Genomic DNA, 17348 nt, shown 5'->3' with positions numbered 1-17348 from the left:
TCGTAACAGTGACGAAATCACACAGAGCAGTTCAAACGTGAATTTTTATTAAGCAACTTTTAAAATAAAATCAACTATTAGCTGCGCGCCGTTCATGTCTTCCTCATAATCCAAAAAAAGCAGACAACTGATACACCAGTATGATTGCGACTAGTGCCGACTTCCATCGTTCCCACCAACACCATATTGACAGGATTGCCAACAAATTGTCAAAATAAAAAAAACCACTTAACTGCAAAAAAGCCGTTTCTAATTTTTACCGTAGCCCCAACCGAAAAACACCGAACTTGCATGATTCACAAAAAGAGAAATAGAGAGCGCACCAACAAAGCAGCGATAAAGCAATAAACTGCAAAAAGCAAAAGCTACAACTACGTGAATTAACGATGTCGCTTGAAGTTGAATGTGTGTCCGGAGATAATCCACATTCACAGAAAAAAAGAACAGGTCCGCTATTCTTCCTCCTGAAGTGGCTCCGGCAGAGAGAAAAAACGCAGTGCACTGCCACCGCGGCGTGTTGTTGGGGCGGCGAATGAGCGGCGGTGTTGGGATGTATCGGTCGCCGACTCGTCAACGTGAAGCGATGCATGTTGAGCTATGACACACGCGGGATAATAAGGGATGCGACAATGAAGGTGCTGGCGTGGCGCGCAGTGACATATGCGCAACTGCACTACGTTTTCGCTTTGTAATTGTGTGTGATAAACGCATCAAAAACCCAGGATAACGTCGGAATGCATGAACGAAATATCTACTATCAAAGCCAAATATAATGGGGATACAGTCCACGAGACAAGTGTTTGACAAGTGCAGGCATGAGCTCGTCAAGCCTTGGAACCTGCAAAACAGTCGCTGCATTAGAACGCCACAAGATCACATTTTAATCAAGCCTTTTTTGATTTCAAATCTTGCCATCTGTAACAATGTTTGTTTGTGCATCATGCGACATCACAAAAATTATTACCAGATTCTTCATCCGGCATGCAGTATAGTGTAAGAACGTGCTGAAAGGTCACCGATGCACATGCATGCGCCGATGACAGAATGCGCACATTGCAAGACAGTAGTAGAAGTACGAGTACAGTATATGTGACTTATGTGTTATCTGCTGTTAATGAGCAACTGGTTTGCGTTTACACAAAGGTCAACATAAACTGTCAGTTTTGTTACTGTTATTGGGGAGGCAATAAAAGCGTCACGACCCAAAGCCCATTGTTATCCTAAATTGATAGGTATATCGGCAAAAATTTACAAATCTGTTATTCTACAGTTATCTGTCCTCGAGCAGTAGTAAAAGTGAAAGATATCATCGTAATTCCCACAAAAATATTCGTACCTTTCAGAACTTTCTGCTGTTCTTCAGTGCTGTGTTCCGTTAGATCGATTTCCGGTCGACCTTCCTCTTCGATTGATTCTACCGGTGATTCTTCGGTCGTTACCGCTGCAGCAAATACCAACGTCAGCAAAACGAATTCATTACTACGTGACGTATCGGTGCCATTAATACTATTTATCTTTATTATACCAACGTACTTGTAACGGTTTCGTGCAAAACCTCGGTTTCCTTATCTCCCGATGTGTCCACTCGTACGGATGTCGTGTAGTCGGTATCTACGAATAATGTCCACAAATTAATTACAATACAATTGCTGAAACTATCGATAATAAATTCCATAATTATAAGAAGCACCAGAACAAAGTAGAAGAACGGGTTAGTGCGCAAAGTAGAAGACGTGAGTGGCTTGATTATGGTGCTGTAAATCTGTAATCGATCGGTGCACGTGTGCAGTGTCATAGTAGTGTAAAGTGAGTGGCATGCAAAACACAACAGTTGTGACAGAAAATAACATGCGGTGAAATTGTCATAGCACATGGTAAGTACAACTGTACAACCTTATATAACTACATAAAAATACAGTCAGCATGTGCAGCGTGCAGAATATAATTAAAAATTTCCAAACGAAAATTCCAGAGTGTGCTTGCGACTAAAAACATCCAGCAACAGCGATTGCAAGACAGAGTACGCATTGTGCAACAACATAATAAACAACCAAAAAACGGCAGCATTAAAAGAGAGCGTCAATGCTAACTGCGTGTGCCTGTGCGTGCTGTGTGTTCTACCTGGCTGCTGACGACTACTTCCGCTGATCCGAGCAGATTGCTGAGCAGTGTCGGAGCTGCGGCTACCGCCCTGCTCCGACGTCGGTGAGCCTTCAAGAATATCATCCACACCGGCGGCTGTCAAGGACGACACCGATCCCAACCGGCCGTGGGTGGCGGCGTCCACATCGACACGCGACAACCGCCGTGTCATCAGCCGTGTTATATCACCCGATTCATCACGTGTTTCACACTCTATGGTCTCCGTTTCATCGTAGCGCAGTGGCATGGTGTGGGAGAGGAAGCGCGCCATCTCGTGCTCGGAATCAGTTCCGGTAAAGGTCACGGTCTCCACACTGTCCTTGAGATCACTGCGCCGGCGTTTGACGATGCGCGTGGTGGTGCGGGAGCGGGCCGCGTTGGCGGCGGATTCGGTACCTTTGGTTTGATGCTCTTCCGTGGCTTCGTAGATCTGCAGGTTAGGATACAAACTCTGATTGTCCATGAGGAACTGTTGCATAAGGAGTTCGGCCTGGTTGCCGGCAAATGATACGGTCTCCAGAGTCGGATGTCCGGTAATTAAATAACGACGCACGGTAATCTTTTCACCGGTCTGTTCCGTTTCCAGCGGCGGTATGACGATTTCGGAATTAGACAGCGCTTGCTGCAGCGCCTCTCGGTCCATAGACGCTTCCAAGGAATCCATACCAGGAACTAAGCGATCACCACGAAGATGCCGTAAGAGGTCATCCTGTGTTAAGGAATCTTTTTGCTCGAGGATATCGTGTAGACGGTCGCTGTCCAAAGAGTCTGCCATGCGGACACGCCTAACGGTTTCTTGAGGAACTGTCACCATCGTCGCCAAGCGGGATTCATCCAATGAATCCGACATCAGCTGATCTCCCGCCAGTCGCTGCTGTAGTTCAGGTTCGTCCAATGATTCCATCATAACATCACGATCCGTCTGCTGGCTCTGGATATCGTCATCCCCGATGTCTACTACTCGTTCGACGACAGTGCTGGCGGTGTCACTCGACATGGTCTCCGAATGCGACATACTCTCTGTTTCCGGCGAACAGAACGACGTGCCTAAGTGCTCAACTGTCGGCGAGCTGTCCTTCTCCTCGGTAGCGACCTTTTGCTCTAATTGTTCGAATTCTGCCAGACTACTCAACGACTCGGTGTCGTGAGCCGACTGCGGTTTAGTACGGTGCGCAAACTGCCCATTTAGCCGATTCCTAGTGACTCCGTACTGCCGTGTGTCTGCCGACGAACTTCCGCCTCGAGGCGTTCGAACTCATGAAGCGAACCGGAAGCGGATGACGTGCTGTCGCGTTCCGCGGGACCACCTCGCAGATCAGCGCTGTGCCGGGGAAAGCGTTCCGACTCACCGCTGGACGACTCTTTCTCCTCTTGTATGTCCTCCAACGGTTGGAGGTACACATCAGTAGGTAGCTCAGTAGCGCTAGTGTCTTCCAGTAACTCACCCTCATCCGGACTGGCCCGGACACTGATCACCTCTTCCTGGTCGCGGTTGGACGCCGACGCCGAGGCGGGCGATGAACCCGGTGGCTCTGGGCTTTCCGGTCGCCGGAAGATATCCTGCACACTGACATCGGACGGCCGACGGGCCAGCTCTCGCAGTTCGGCCTCAGAGAATTCGCTCTCAGAATACTGACGCATGCCCATCCCGAAGGGCGGGGCGCGGAAATCCGCGCGTGTCCATAAGCGTTCTTCTGGTAATTCCGGTGTCGGATCGGGGTGCGTTCCCGGCGGGTGGGTGGAAGATTCTCATCGAAGGTATCAGCGACTTCGTGCAGGCTCTCTTGGAGATAGCCCCCGGAGATGGTCGACGCGGTGCGGATGTCCGACACCGTCAGACCGGAATCAGCGGCACTGGCTGTTAGGCGTTCGCGGTCATCGTCCGTGCGGACGACCGTGGGTGTCTCGATAGGTTCTGCAAATAAATATGACTGCTCTATGGGTGAAATGGTTGTGGGATATTCTATGTGTGGTTCTGATTGTGCTTGGCTGGGTGTGTCTTGCGGTAGTTCAATGATGTCGGTGTCGTCTAATTCTACATCTTCGTTACCGGCTGTGTATGATTTTTCTGTTTCTGGTTCAGAGACAACCCCAGCATCGTCGCCGGTGTGCGACGTGGTTATGTGGTGCATTTCGCGAATCTCTTCAACATTAATGTGCTCGTAGCTGTCATCCGAGCTGGACACTTCGCGCTCATGGGACTGTCGCACAGTGTTGATGTCGTCCGGCCCGATCATTTCCCAGGATTCTTGCCGCGGCGGCTTCCTGCTGTGACTAGCAATGGATTCTTCAATATCACTGCTTCCTTGACCGGCACCAAATTCCGCCACCACCGAGCGTGGAAAGTGCTCGAATCTCTTCCTGATGTTTGCGGTTATCTTCGGCCACCGGCGTGATGTCATCTTCCTCTCGAATGACCTCCTTATCGGAAGAATACAATGGTGAAGCGAAGCCGCTGACTACTCGTGAACCGGGTGAACTCAGTCCTTCCGTTGCCGTGTGATAAGTGCCGGAAGCGCCAGAGAATTCTGTAGCGGCGGTGTCGTATTCGCTACTAGAACGTTTAATGTCATCTGTTGCGGTATGATAAGAATCACCGCTTGTTGATACTGGACTAGCGACTTCTTCCGCATGCAGTGTCGACCCGGAAAACTCCTTCCGGACCGTTGACCCGGTGGCGCTCTTCCCACTGCGCAAAGTGATGTCGCTGCCAGCCGGTGACCCGGTGCTCTCCGGGCGGCTGCTTTCACTTGTTCGCCGTCCGGAACTGATGGAGATTTCGCTGAGGTCCGACACCGGTCGTTCGCTTTCCGGTGTCTGGACGATGGCAATTTTGCTGATTTCCGGCAGAGATATGGATGTGGTCGGTAGCTGCATACGTGTACGATCGGACTCTATCACAAAGCTTTTAGCGGATTCCAGTCGCTGGTGGGCGGGTGAATCGTGCACGCTGTCGCGCGCTTCCAGCGCGACGAGTTCGTGGTCATCTTCCGGTTCGGATTCGACCTCGGGAAGCGGAGTGGCGACATCTTCCACTTCGATTTCGTCTGCCGTTCGGACCTGTGTGTCACCAGTGGTCTTTGCTGTGTCACTGAAATATTCTTCGGATGTGTCTGATGAAGCACTGGATGTCGATCGGGAGCGGTGTTCGTACGACATTTGTCGGCTGCCCGGTTCTAGTGGGCTCTGGGACGGGGAGATTGGCTGACTGGATACAACGCTCTCGCCTGTACGCGGTGTTTCCGGTTCGGCGATGGTGCGTTCCCATGGCGGACTGGCCATCGAAAGATTACGAACTTCCATGGACGCGCCTTCATAAGAGTCGCTGGTCGTAATCGATGTACTGTGCGTCGACGCCGATTCTGACAAATCTTTAAGCGCTTCGTCTATTACGTCATCAACGAGGTGAGAAGCCACTTCTTCAGTGGGCGACAGTTCTTCTTCAGCGGCTTGCTCATCGGAGATAGTGTGGTACGGCACCTGCAACGGCTCGGGCGAAAATGTCCGCATATGGGCTTCGGATCGAACCGGCGCCAGTGACCCCTGAATTTGTCTCTCTACTGGCGACTTGGGTGGTGAGGGAATTATCTCCTCAGTGATGTATGGAGAGGATTCCACCGCCGGATGCTCGATGGATTCTTCAAATTCCCGTACATTGTCGGCCAGAATCGCCTGTGCTATCAGTCGTGGTGAGTCACCGGGTTCGGTCTTGTTCACCACCACTGTTGTGGTGGTCACCGTGGTAGTGACGGTGCGTTCTGCATGGGTATCACTGTCCGCCAGAGCGGTCAGTGTGTGACTTTCTTTCCGAATCACAGCGCTGGAGCCCCGGCTCTCCTTGTGACCCTTTTGTCTGTGGCTTTGGGAATGGGGAGCTTCAGCCACCGCCGGATGCTCGATGGATTCTTCAAATTCCCGTACATTGTCGGCCAGAATCGCCTGTGCTATCAGTCGTGGTGAGTCACCGGGTTCGGTCTTGTTCACCACCACTGTTGTGGTGGTCACCGTGGTAGTGACGGTGCGTTCTGCATGGGTATCACTGTCCGCCAGAGCGGTCAGTGTGTGACTTTCTTTCCGAATCACAGCGCTGGAGCCCCGGCTCTCGCTGCGTGTGACTTCCAGTTCCGCCGGAATGTGCTCATGCTCGGGTTTCACCAGGCCAGAGCTTCGGCGGCACTGGGTCCGAGTGATTGACTGACAAAATCAGCGAACTGCTGATGCTGCAATGGACTCTTTGGACTGCGCTGTTCTTGCAGTGCCAGAGCCGTGTCATCGGAAAAACCAGGCAGCGGACTCGGCGGATGGGAGACGACGGTGTGGTGGTCGACCTTTGTGATGATTGTTCGATCGTTTTCGTCCTGAACGATCTCGGGACCGACGCTGGTGTACGTTGTAGTAGAAGCTGGAGGTGCGCTGCTGTCAGCAATCGCCCCTTGGCTGAAAAAATCTTCAGCATTCAGGTCGGTTGACATGCGCAGAGGTCGTAACATCGTCTGGATTTCGACATCCGTTGGTTCTGTAAAATTTCGGATGACGGCGTGCCAGCTGCCCGCACGACTGTTTGTCTGGTAACGCGCGTGATGATTTGCTCTTCAGGGATTCCACCGCGCCACCGTCAGTGGTGGATGTGAATGTTCGAATTTCGCGTCGAATTACAGTGCGCGAAGGACCCGTTTCTTGCGCAAATGATGTCACATGTTCCGCTTCTGTTGGCTGCGACTCGCGGAAGTGCAGCTCCAACGGTCCCTCAGGATGTTCGCCTGGGGTACTGGCCACGGATGACCGAGTGCTTCGGATGGTTACCACTTCCGTAACCTGTGGACTTTCTTTGCCGGTTGGTGATTCCGAGCGGAAAACAGCGGCGGAAACGGCCGGCTCCGTTGTAACCATTGTCCGAGTAATCCTGGTCACTGTGCGAATTCCTTCCGGGAGGTCATGCGTACCCGAAGTAGCAGTTTCGGCTACCGCTCTCAAACCGTGCCCGGCTTCTTCAGTTGAAAACTCAGTCTGCTCGGTTGTGACCTCCTTGATAGCTTTTGAATAATTCGCTCGGCTTCGACCTCAGCTAAAGATTTCAATTCTTCCATCTCGGCTGGACTAAGGCTGACGTTTTCCATTGCAGTATTTACTGAATCTTCCATCTGGACCTGTTCTCGTAGAACTTCTTCGATCAGCTCATCGGTATCATGTGAGGCAAAATCTTCTAGTTCTTTCAGCTCGCCTTCCGAAAGATCGACACCGGCTTCATGAAGCACTGAATGGACCGTTTCCGCTTGCGGGGAGTGCTCTGTATGCATTTCAAATTCCGATGAGCGTCGTTCTTCCTCAGCGGAAACAAACGTTCTTGTTTGCCTGTCTTTCGGCGACTGCGTCATTTCTTCAGTAGTTTCTTCATCGTGATGTGTGACGGTATGGTGCACTAGCTGGTCCAGTTCTTCTACCGGCAGATCAACACCGGCAAACTCGAACACTTGACGCGCAGTGTCGTGGTGCGGCGATGCCGGTCGCCAAGGTTCTGCTTCCTCTATGATTGCGGCCGAGACTTCCTGGTCTTTACGCTCCATTGGTGTCACCCGCACGACATCCGGCAGGGATGGCGTAACCGGGCTCGGTACGCGATATTCGAAGTTGCGTTCTTCCATTGGAGAGTCTCGTAAAATATGGTGTTCCATCTCCACCGGCTCATTGTACCCCTGGGTGCGCACAATGGTCTCGGTCCAGTAGTTGTCACTAGGTGGCACCACTCGCGTGACATGGTAGTCGCTGCGCGAGCGAGTCATACCGAGGGGTGCGGCTTCCGGCTGTGAATGATATGCACCTTGGTTGACCTCTTCATTGTCGACATGCCCAGCCAGGTGTTCTTCCTCTTGGTGGATCAGTTCTTCTAGTTCTTCCCGGGGAAGATCAATGCCGGCATATTCGAGCAGATTCCGTGCTTGCCGGTGTTCGGGAGACTCGTGCACTGTCTGGCTTGAGAGAACGGGTGATGCTGACACCACCGTTGCGCTTTCTTTACGCGGAGGAAGCCAGCTGTCATCGCTCTCATGTGCGTGTTCAGCCGCCAGTGTCTGAATGATTTCCGCCTTGATTTCTTCCGCTAGTTGGCGTTCATCCGCGGTTTCGATGGTAGCGGCGAGTGCGCCTTCCGGCGTGCGACTGACACGTTCAACCGACTGGAATGGTTCCAGTTCGCTTTCTTCGACGCGTACACTTTCTCGGACAACAGTGGGAGTAATCTCCGTCACCTCCTCAGTTAGGCCGGTATCGTGCAATTCCGGTACAGAAGGTTCACGTTCAATTGGCTCACGATCTTCCACAGTTACTGACTTAGTCGATATTTCTTCGGCTTCCGTCTGCACATCCTCTGGTGCCGCAACCGATGACTCCCGGCGGCTTTCTGCTAAGTATTCCACGGTAACCGGTGAGCTTTCGCGCACCGGAACGTGTCGGATTTCCACGTGTTCGTCCAGCACTTCCACCAATTCAGCCTGTTCACGCGGCACCTGCTCATCGGGGATCTCCACAATTTCCCCAACCGACTCCCGACGCGATGACAGGCGCGGACGCGGAATGCGGAAATGGTCTTGCTCGAATTCCGAGATGACTTCATCAGAAGATTCCTGTATATCAACATGGGTTGCCGTTTCGAAACGTGGTGAATGAACCGGAGAAACAGTGTCTTCTAGAGTCTCTTCTCCGGAGCAGACGGCTGGCGCTGGAAGTGTTGGTATGCTTCCCGAATTTCTGATACTTCGTCAGCACTGACTGCTCGAGCTTCCGGCGCACTCTCAGCATCGTGTACAAACACGGTTTCGTGGCCAGCAATGGTTACCGGCACTTTGTAATCGTCGGGGTGCTCAGTTAACGTAGATGGTTCCAAATGACCGACCGAAGAATAGACCTGAAAATAAATGGATATTATATAAGTCAAAAAAATATTATTTTCGTATCTAGTTTCTAATAAACTGGAATAATTTAAAAAAATTACTGAAACACTATTTACTGTAGTTTTCAAGTACTGCTTACTTGCTGTTCTTCGTCGTCTCGGATAAACGTTTCCGGCAAGCTCTGAGTTTCAGCGGTTTCTCTTTCTTGGAAAGAACTCTCGCTGACGCGGTCCACATCAAGCGTATCGCTTTCTTTCTCGTCAGAAAAACTCTTCTCTGTGCTCCAGCGCACATGCCTTCCTTCTCGCAGTTTCTCCTCATCGCGCATGCCGATTTCCGTTTCCCGTGCACCCTCGGACGACAGATCGTACGGCTCCGCTTCCATGGAGGAGGCAGTGGTGACCCCACTGCGCGGTGTGGCCGGCGGCGAGCTGGACGCCTCACTAACACTGGCAGACATTAGCATGTCGTGTGGATGTGGCAACGATTTTAACAGACTGTCCGATGCCGCCGCGCCGACTGGTGGCGTCTCAAAGGACACTGATTTATGAAATGAATGGGCCAATGCCGTAATGCGCCGATGCTCCTTCTCTGTCGGAAGTTCTTCGCCAACCGGCTCGTAGTCTGCCGGACTAACTGTGCCGGTTTCACTAGCGATCTCGGCCGTTGTTGAGGCAACGTCGATGTCGGTTGTACCGGTAGACAGAGTTTCGGACTCTCGGTTGAGTAAGTTATCGTCTACAACAACCGAGGCTTCTGGCGCGACTTCTGCTTTTTCACGAGATACCTAAAGCCAAATGGAAAACGTACATATTTATTTAACAATTTAATTCTCAGCGGAACCTGATTAGTAACCCATAATTATCATTAAATTCAATTATTAATATTAGAACTCGAATTTGGCAATAAAATTATATATCCGGTGGCCTGCAACTGGCACTGACGTGTGCTGTACTCTGTAGTAAGCTTACCTCTTCCGTTTCGACTTTCCTCCTTGGGCTTGGTACGGGTGAAAGGACAGCAGCCGATTCCGCTAAGTCGGACCCGGAGGGAGAGCGAGCAATGCGATCTAATCGTTCTTGCAAATACAACTGTCGCTTCTCAGAATGACCAGCTGTGGGGAAGGTCATGCCGCCCATGATCGGACGATTGTCGAAGCTCGCATACCGCACGGTATCCGAACGGGGTGACAGGGGCGAACGGGGTGACAGTGCTTTCATATCTAGCTGCTCATATTCTTCCGGCTCCGTCTCGCGCACAACAGTCTCGGTTGTGGAGATGGATTCCGCAGTGTCACTTGGATGTTCTTCCGCGCTAATGCGAGGCGTTGAGGGTAACTGCTCCGATGCCGACACATCACGCACAAACGTAGCAGTTGCTTTGCTAGTGTCTCTCCTAGGTGAGGTTGGACGGACTTTCACTTCTTCGTGCACAGGCGACGTTCGACTGGCGCCGGTAACAATGTCCTCGTCCACTGGCGGCGGTTCACGAAGAGGTTGCGTTTTGTGAAGCGGTGTTGGTTCGGTGTACGCTTCGTCCGTTACCGTTGATTCCAGCAAGACAACTCTTCCGGATTCCGTGGAATGTGCATGCATAGTGCGTTCTTCTGTGATATGAACAACCCTGTGGATATGCGTCACCTCAGAGACGTCCGCCTGTTCAGTCGGTTCGGCCTCGTGGGCAAACTGATGTGGCGCCGACTCCAGATGTTCAGTTGACTCTCTCACTTGTGTTTCGGTGATCCGATGTTTATCAGATTCGTGAGAGTGCGGCCGAACAAACGTTACATCTTCCTCTACCGTTGTTTCGATAACACGACTCACGATCTGTGCCGGTGGTGATGCGGGACGGTGGATTTCTTCGGGTGCCGCCCGCTCAACTGGCGATTCTGATCTAACCGCAATATCTTCGTGGACGTATGTATCGTGCTGGTTCGGTTGTGGCGACTCCGTCCGCACCATTTCTGTCTCGTGCGAATGTGCCGATACCACGCGCTCTTCCGTCACATGTACCACTTTATGGATATGTGAGGTCTTTATTACTTCCGACTCCGATACCGGTTCGGCTTCGTGTATGTGCGTTTCTGTAATGCCAAATTCGGAAGTCTCTTCCGCCGGTGCATGTTCGACTGTGTGTTCGCTTGGGTGTTCTGAATGAACTGCATGCGGTCGGGCAATTCGCACTTCTTCGTGTACGGTTGTTTCAGTTACACGTGAAACAATTTCTGTAACAGGAGGAGACAAAGGACGCGCTACGTCGTCGTGTACATGCGTTTCGGTCACTGGAGAAACAGCATGCTCTGCAAGAGGTGATTCTGAGCGCACAACCGTTTCGGTATCGGAGGAGGGCGATCTTGGGTGCACCGGATGTTCTTGTACTTGCATCTCAGTTTCGCTCTCCATAGAGGACAACGGTGATTTCTCACGTTGAGTCGACTCTTCTTCATCATGCACGGGAGTTTCTGAAGTTGACAATGGAGACACCGTGCGAACTGGCACTACTTCTTCGGCGTGAATCTCGGCCGATGGTGATTCTGCGCGAACAGCCTCGCGGACATATGTTTCATTTGCCGGCGAAAAGGGTCGTTCTGCGAGCGGCGACTCCAACCGGGCTGGAACTTCGTGTTCAGAAACATATTCCACGAGGGAGGGAGCACGTTCGCTTTTTGATGACGTAGATGTGTCGGCCTCTCGGACGAAAGTTTGTTCGGTAGGCGATGGTGTCCGTGACCTTTCATGACGTGTGACATCCTTAATATCGAAGTGGCTTTCGGAAACCTCTGAGGTTACGCTTTCTGCAGGGGTTTCCGGTCGCGCGATATCTTCACGCACGACTGTTTCCGTCGCAGGAGATGGGTGCGGTTCAGGCAACGGCGACTCTGTCCGCACTCGTTCCTCTTGTTCATCACGCACAACAGTTCCTGCTGTTGGTGAAACCGAGTGCTGCCGTTCGGGTGACTCCGGCCGGGTGACAATGTTCTCGGTGCGGATTTCGGGTTCACTTAAAGGCGAGACCACGCGCTCGACTGGTGACGACGGTAACTCAAAGGATTTGGCATCCGTTGCATGGGTAGTCTCTGACCGGATCACCTCGGTTACAACCGCGGTGACAACCGTTTCACGGTAAGTCACGCTTTCGTTCGTCCCTTCAACGGTTTCAAGGTCGGTGACTACTTCTTCACCAGGTGACCTTCTGGCAACCAATTCATCTCCATGCGAATGGACATCTTGACCAGTTGAGACTTCGCGTTCAGTAAAAGGAGATTCCCCCTGGGTGATGTCTTTCCTAACATGGGTTTCGGTTTCCGGCTGTGGCTCTTCTGCCGCCGTAAACTGCTCTTCATCCCCAAGATCATGCACTTCCGTGATCTTCACTGTCGGTGTCTCACTTCTGTGTTCTAACTCCGGCTGATGTGATCGAATAATCGTGACTTCTTCAACGGTGGTTTCGACAATTCGAGACACAATATGTGGGGAGGCCAGCGACTCGGCGCGTTCAGCAGTTTCTTCGTATACCTGAGTTACAGGTGAAACCGATATGTCTCTCACTGGAGACTCCAACTGAACCGGAGATTCTTCGCCACGAACGTATGTATCGGTGGTTGATGGTGTTGCTGGTTCTGATAGTGGCGATTCAACTGCTGTTCGGTCCTCATGGACATACGCCGTCGCTTCAACAGGAGAAACATGCTCTTCGATTCGTTCACCATGCAGAGCTTTCTCATGGCGCTCGGTTTCCGTGACCACTGGAGAAACTTGTTCTGACAAAGACGTCTCTCGAATAGGCGATTCCGGTTTATGTGTCTCTGTCACCAAGGAGCTTGCGTGCTCATCGAAGTCCGGACTTTGTTCACGCACTTGCGTTTCCGATTTTACTTCATCCGAAGGCGACTGTGACCTTTCATACACCTGCACTTCCGTGTCAAATGAGACATGTCTGACATGTTCCGACGGCAACTGTTCCGATTGCGGTGTGATTTCCGCGTCGTGCACATATGTCTCCGTGGTAGGAGACGGAGTTCGCCTGACCGTTGGTGATTCGGTACGAACTACATGCTCTTCAAAACTTTCCTCAATGACCGACGGCGCTCGGTCTTCGGGAGATAATTCGCGTTTTACAACCGTTTCTCCGTATGTCACCACTTCCGCCTCTTCCTCTTCTCCCGTTGTCAGTGTAACGTGACTTACGGGTTCAGTTCGATCCTCGGTCTCAGGAGGTTCACGCACTGGCTGCGTCATAAGACTTGTTGCTCTAGTAGGCGAATGCTGGGTGACCTCAAAGGTAGACGGTGACTCGGCCCGCGGTGCCGGTGAACCACTCACTTCCTCGTCACGCACAAACGTTTCAGTAACCGGAGATGCTGTGCGCTCCATGATCGGAGTTTCCGGTCGCGCAACAGTTTCATCGCGCATTTCGGTTTCAGCATAGTGGTCATGTTCACCCGCAGGTGATTCAGTTCGGCCGCTCTCGCTTAATCGCGATTCGTCTTCGGTGACGTATGTCTCCGTGATGGGCAATGTCACGCGCCTGACACTGGTGACGCTGTCTCCCGTTGTGATTCAGCATGACCTTCCGGCTCAGGCGGTTCCCGTAATGGTTGCGTCTTAAAACTAGTTGCACGGGTTTCGTCAAGTGGAGATTGCGTATCCATTGTTGTTGCACTCGTAGATGATTCCGACCAGGTGGTGGTTTCGACGCGGTGCGTTCGGATTACTGTTGCGTTTGCTTCGTGGCTCTCGGTTACAGTTTCTTCCACTCGATGGACATACGGCAAAGCCGGTTCCCCGCTCGACCCAGAATCGACATCATGAACATAGGTCTCAGTCATTTCTGGCACTGCTTCCGGTGACTTCGCTCGAGGCGTCGTTTGTTCCTTACTTGTGTCCGGTGATTCGCGCCGAATCACCGGAAGATCGTCCTGGACGTGCGTCTCCGTTTCCTGCGCATATTCGGCAGTGGGAGACATGTTCGGAGTTTCGCTATCCGATGGGTGTTTAGTTATATGAGTCTCTTCGCGAACCACTGTTTCCGTTGTAGTTACATGAACCGCCACATCTCCGACATCCACTCGCCTGATTATCGGTAAAGTTTCTTCTTCTTCCGTCGTTACCATCCCGACATGGTGTTGAGGTGCGCCGTGACCTTCTGCTTCTGGAGGTTCACGTATGGGCTGGGTCATGAAACTTGTTGCCTTAGTTGGCGAATGTAACGTAACTTCGCTGCTCGTTCGTGACTCGGCTGGAGACGATGGTGCACCGGAAGTTATTTCCCCGTGTAAAATTGTTTCTGTCGGCGTTGCTCGCTCATGCACAGGGCTTTCCAGTCGCACTTGGGTTTCAGTCTCAGAGATTGCTTCCGACACGGGCGATTCAGTGCGGACAATTTCACCTGGTCGTCGCTGATCTTCGATAACATACGTTGCGGTAGTGGGAGATGAAATACGTTCGACCGGTGACGATGGTGACTCAGTTTTCCGTGCGTGTTTTGATCCAGGAAGATCTTCCATCTCAGGCGGTTCGCGTATTGGTTGCGACGCAAAACTTGTTTCTCGGGTTGTTTCATGTGAAGATTGTGCCTCGGCAATTGTTTCACTCGTAGATGACTCCGACCAGACGGTGGTCTCGACGCGATGTGTCTCGATGACGGTTTCCGTTGCATTATGACTTTCGATGACAGTTTCTTCGATGCGGTGTACATGTGGAAATTCCCGTTCCACTGCATGCAAGTCCGATCTGTCATCGGCTTCGTGAACGTATGTCTCCGTTGTCTGTGGCACGACTTCCGGTGATTCCGCTCTATATGCCGGGTGTTCATGAACCGGCACACCAGTGACTTCTGACTCCGGTAATTCTTCGCGCACGCGCGTTTCGGTTTCATGCGCATGTTCTTCAGTCGGTGATAGTCTGGCTTTCTCAGTATCCAATGGGCGCTTAGTAATTAAAGTCTCCTCTCGGACCACCGTTTCTGTTGTGATAACAGAAACTGGCACATCTTCGACATTGACTCGTCTAGTAACCGGTAAAGCTTCTTCCTCTTCCGCTGTAACTAATTCGACGTGGCGTTTTGGCTCATCGTGACCTTCAACTACAGGAAGCTCGCGCACCGGTTGCGTCATGAAGCTGGTCGCTCGGGTAGGCGAATGCAGCTGCTCGGTCGATGGAGTATGCGGTAGCGTATCGCGATGGCTGGACTCTTGTTCGGATTCCTGCGGCGATGATGTCAGCGTAACTGTCTCGCTGGAGAACGAAGATGAAAGGAGCCGGTGCTGCAGATCTCTTTCCGCTCGTTCTTCTCTCACAGCCGCAGCCACTTCATCGAAATCACGGGATATATCCGATTCGATGTGACCCGAATCCGATTCGGAAGTTTCCGTGACCGTTATGATTTTCATGGTCTTCGCCACGTCTTCCGGTCCTTCTGGTGTTTCGCGTTTTACATGGACAATGGGCTCCTCTGATGAGCTGGCCGACACCGTACCGTGCAAGTGTCCAACCGTCGTCAGGACGGCAGCCGCTGGCGCCGTTACCTCGACAACGGTTTTGACGGTTTTCACCTTGCGAGATTTCGCCGCGGCACGTTTTTCTTTCTGGGCCGTCGTCGAGGCAATCAGCGATTCCATGCGCTGAATCACATCACGCACGTGACCTTCTTTAGGGCTCTCGGGTGAGCCGGCCCGGGAGTCTGTGGATTCTGCGGGACTCGAGTGGGGCGTTTCCGGCGTTTTGGTTTCCATGGATCGCACAAAAGTCTCGGTCTCGAACGAAGGCTCACGGTGTTCAGCCATCAAGACCGGCGATATTGAACCCGTTGTAATGCCCTTTTCACGTTGTTGTTGTTCTAAGATGGACGTCTCGGTGTCCAATGACGGCAGGTCTTCGGTAATCGAGGTAACCTCTTTCATTTCCTCTTCCGAATCAATTCCGGACACGGATATCTGCCGGGCAGGGGCAGGTGGCGACGCCGGAGTTACGCGCTCCTTGGAGCTGGTCGAGGCATCTGAAGGTTGTCGCCTGAAACTGCGTTTTCGCTCAAGCTCGGTCGGACTGGTTTTATCCCGTGCACTTGATGTCGACGACGCATCCGACGGTGTGCGGCGTAAACTGGGTCTGCGGTGAAGCTCTAACGGTGGTGACACTGTCTCTCGAGATTTTCTGGCTTCTTCCTCGAAAAATTTTACCGCGTCCCGAATGGAACCGCGTTTGACTCCTTCCAACTCAGCACGCTGCTGCGTCTCGGCCACTTCGGAAAACCGGCGTAATTGTGTCGCAGATAATTCTAATTTTTCATGCACTTCCGGTTCTTCTAGATCTAATGACCCGGCCGGTGTCGCCGGTGCATGCTCGGATGGTGCTTCGGGTGGAGAGGGCGGTGGTGTCTTAGTGGCTGCCGGAATGTGTTTTTCCGGTAATTTCTTCACTACGCTGAGTACGCTCTGTGCTTGTGCCGAACGGAGCGACCACATGTTCAACCGTGAACTCCTCAACCTGTTCAGCCATAGATGTTTGCCGCTCAAACGAAATTCGCCGTTCAGTCACCGTGTGTTTAACGTAATGTGTTTCCACCGTATGCGACTCATGCTCCATTTCCTGCGATGACGATGATGACGTCGTACGAAAGAATTCATCAGCTTCCACCGTGGGCCGACTGCCGCCGGTGATAAACTGTTGACGCCGCTGCCGCTGTTGTTCCACCATCCGGCGATGCGTTTCCGCTTCGTCCACCGCGTGTGCGCTAATGTCTTCATCGCGTGCCGATGATGTGCCGTGAGTCGTTACTGCAGGGAAAGGAGAGATTATTGACAAAGTGATCGAACACACGGTTGAGGCTGGCGAGATGTAAATACGCACACGCAGCGGCAGATATAAGCAGCATAAATCCATGCGAACAAAATATATGCCCGGGCAAATTGTATACGAAATCCAACGCAGGAAAACATATTTGTGTAGCAGGCAGCAGCAGCGGCGGAAGAAGCAAGGGAGTGCGTGCTCTTACCCCTTTTTTGTTCAACACGTTTTATGCAACGGAGCCAAGATAAACGAAAAATAAAATGATAACGCGCGCGTACGTGATAATCCAGTAAAAATCCGTTCGGAGGCCCAACCGGTTGCAGCGTATCCAAGCGTCGAGTAATCGTTGAAATAAATCAACCAAAGATATCAAGTAACCAGTGCTAGAAATCAACTCAAAACCATTGAAACAGCAATCCGTCATAATCCGTACCGGGATGCATTCGCATAAGCATCTTGGTCAAGAACATCGAATGGTTATGTAATATAAATGACACCGCTGGGATGTTGGGATGTTGTGTTTATATTGTGA

At 51.9% G+C, this 17348-nt stretch overlaps 3 protein-coding genes across 3 annotated transcripts in view; all 3 read right to left on the bottom strand.

Annotated features, from left to right (window-relative positions):
* Positions 1 to 30: 30 nt before the first annotated feature.
* LOC129591536 (uncharacterized) lies at positions 31 to 3157 on the bottom strand. The gene is made up of 4 exons (XM_055487206.1): positions 2122 to 3157; positions 1534 to 1611; positions 1337 to 1441; positions 31 to 838 (listed from the first exon to the last, which is right to left on the bottom strand). The coding sequence occupies exons 1-4, from the start codon at positions 3155 to 3157 to the stop codon at positions 825 to 827; spliced, it is 1233 nt and encodes a 410-aa protein (XP_055343181.1). The 3' UTR covers positions 31 to 824.
* A 451-nt stretch (positions 3158 to 3608) lies between these two features.
* Positions 3609 to 17348, bottom strand: part of LOC129591553 (uncharacterized) — a 56549-nt gene continuing 42809 nt past the window's right edge. The window contains 1 exon segment of the mRNA XM_055487235.1: positions 3609 to 4057. Coding sequence (XP_055343210.1) covers positions 3615 to 4057 — 443 coding nt within the window. The 3' untranslated portion in view covers positions 3609 to 3614.
* On the bottom strand, positions 13431 to 16621 carry LOC129591533 (mucin-3A-like). The gene has a single exon (XM_055487201.1). The coding sequence runs from the start codon at positions 16489 to 16491 to the stop codon at positions 13549 to 13551; it is 2943 nt and encodes a 980-aa protein (XP_055343176.1). The 5' UTR covers positions 16492 to 16621; the 3' UTR covers positions 13431 to 13548.

This window comes from Paramacrobiotus metropolitanus, unplaced genomic scaffold, assembly GCF_019649055.1.
Source record: "Paramacrobiotus metropolitanus isolate TYO unplaced genomic scaffold, Prichtersi_v1.0 Parri_scaffold0000047, whole genome shotgun sequence".
Classification (NCBI taxonomy): domain Eukaryota; kingdom Metazoa; phylum Tardigrada; class Eutardigrada; order Parachela; family Macrobiotidae; genus Paramacrobiotus; species Paramacrobiotus metropolitanus.
The sequence above is the reverse complement of the archived record's forward strand: the minus strand, read 5'-3'. Positions and strand labels throughout refer to the sequence as shown.

Coding starts and splice junctions, on each gene's coding strand:
- LOC129591536 (XM_055487206.1), bottom strand. CDS start 3,157: ATGTCGCATTCGGAGACCATGTCGAGTGACACCGCCAGCACTGTCGTC. Junction 1,612..2,121: donor AAGTAGTCGTCAGCAGCCAG/GTAGAACACACA, acceptor CATTATTCGTAG/ATACCGACTACACGACATCC. Junction 1,442..1,533: donor TTTGCACGAAACCGTTACAA/GTACGTTGGTAT, acceptor TATTTGCTGCAG/CGGTAACGACCGAAGAATCA.
- LOC129591533 (XM_055487201.1), bottom strand. CDS start 16,491: ATGTGGTCGCTCCGTTCGGCACAAGCACAGAGCGTACTCAGCGTAGTG.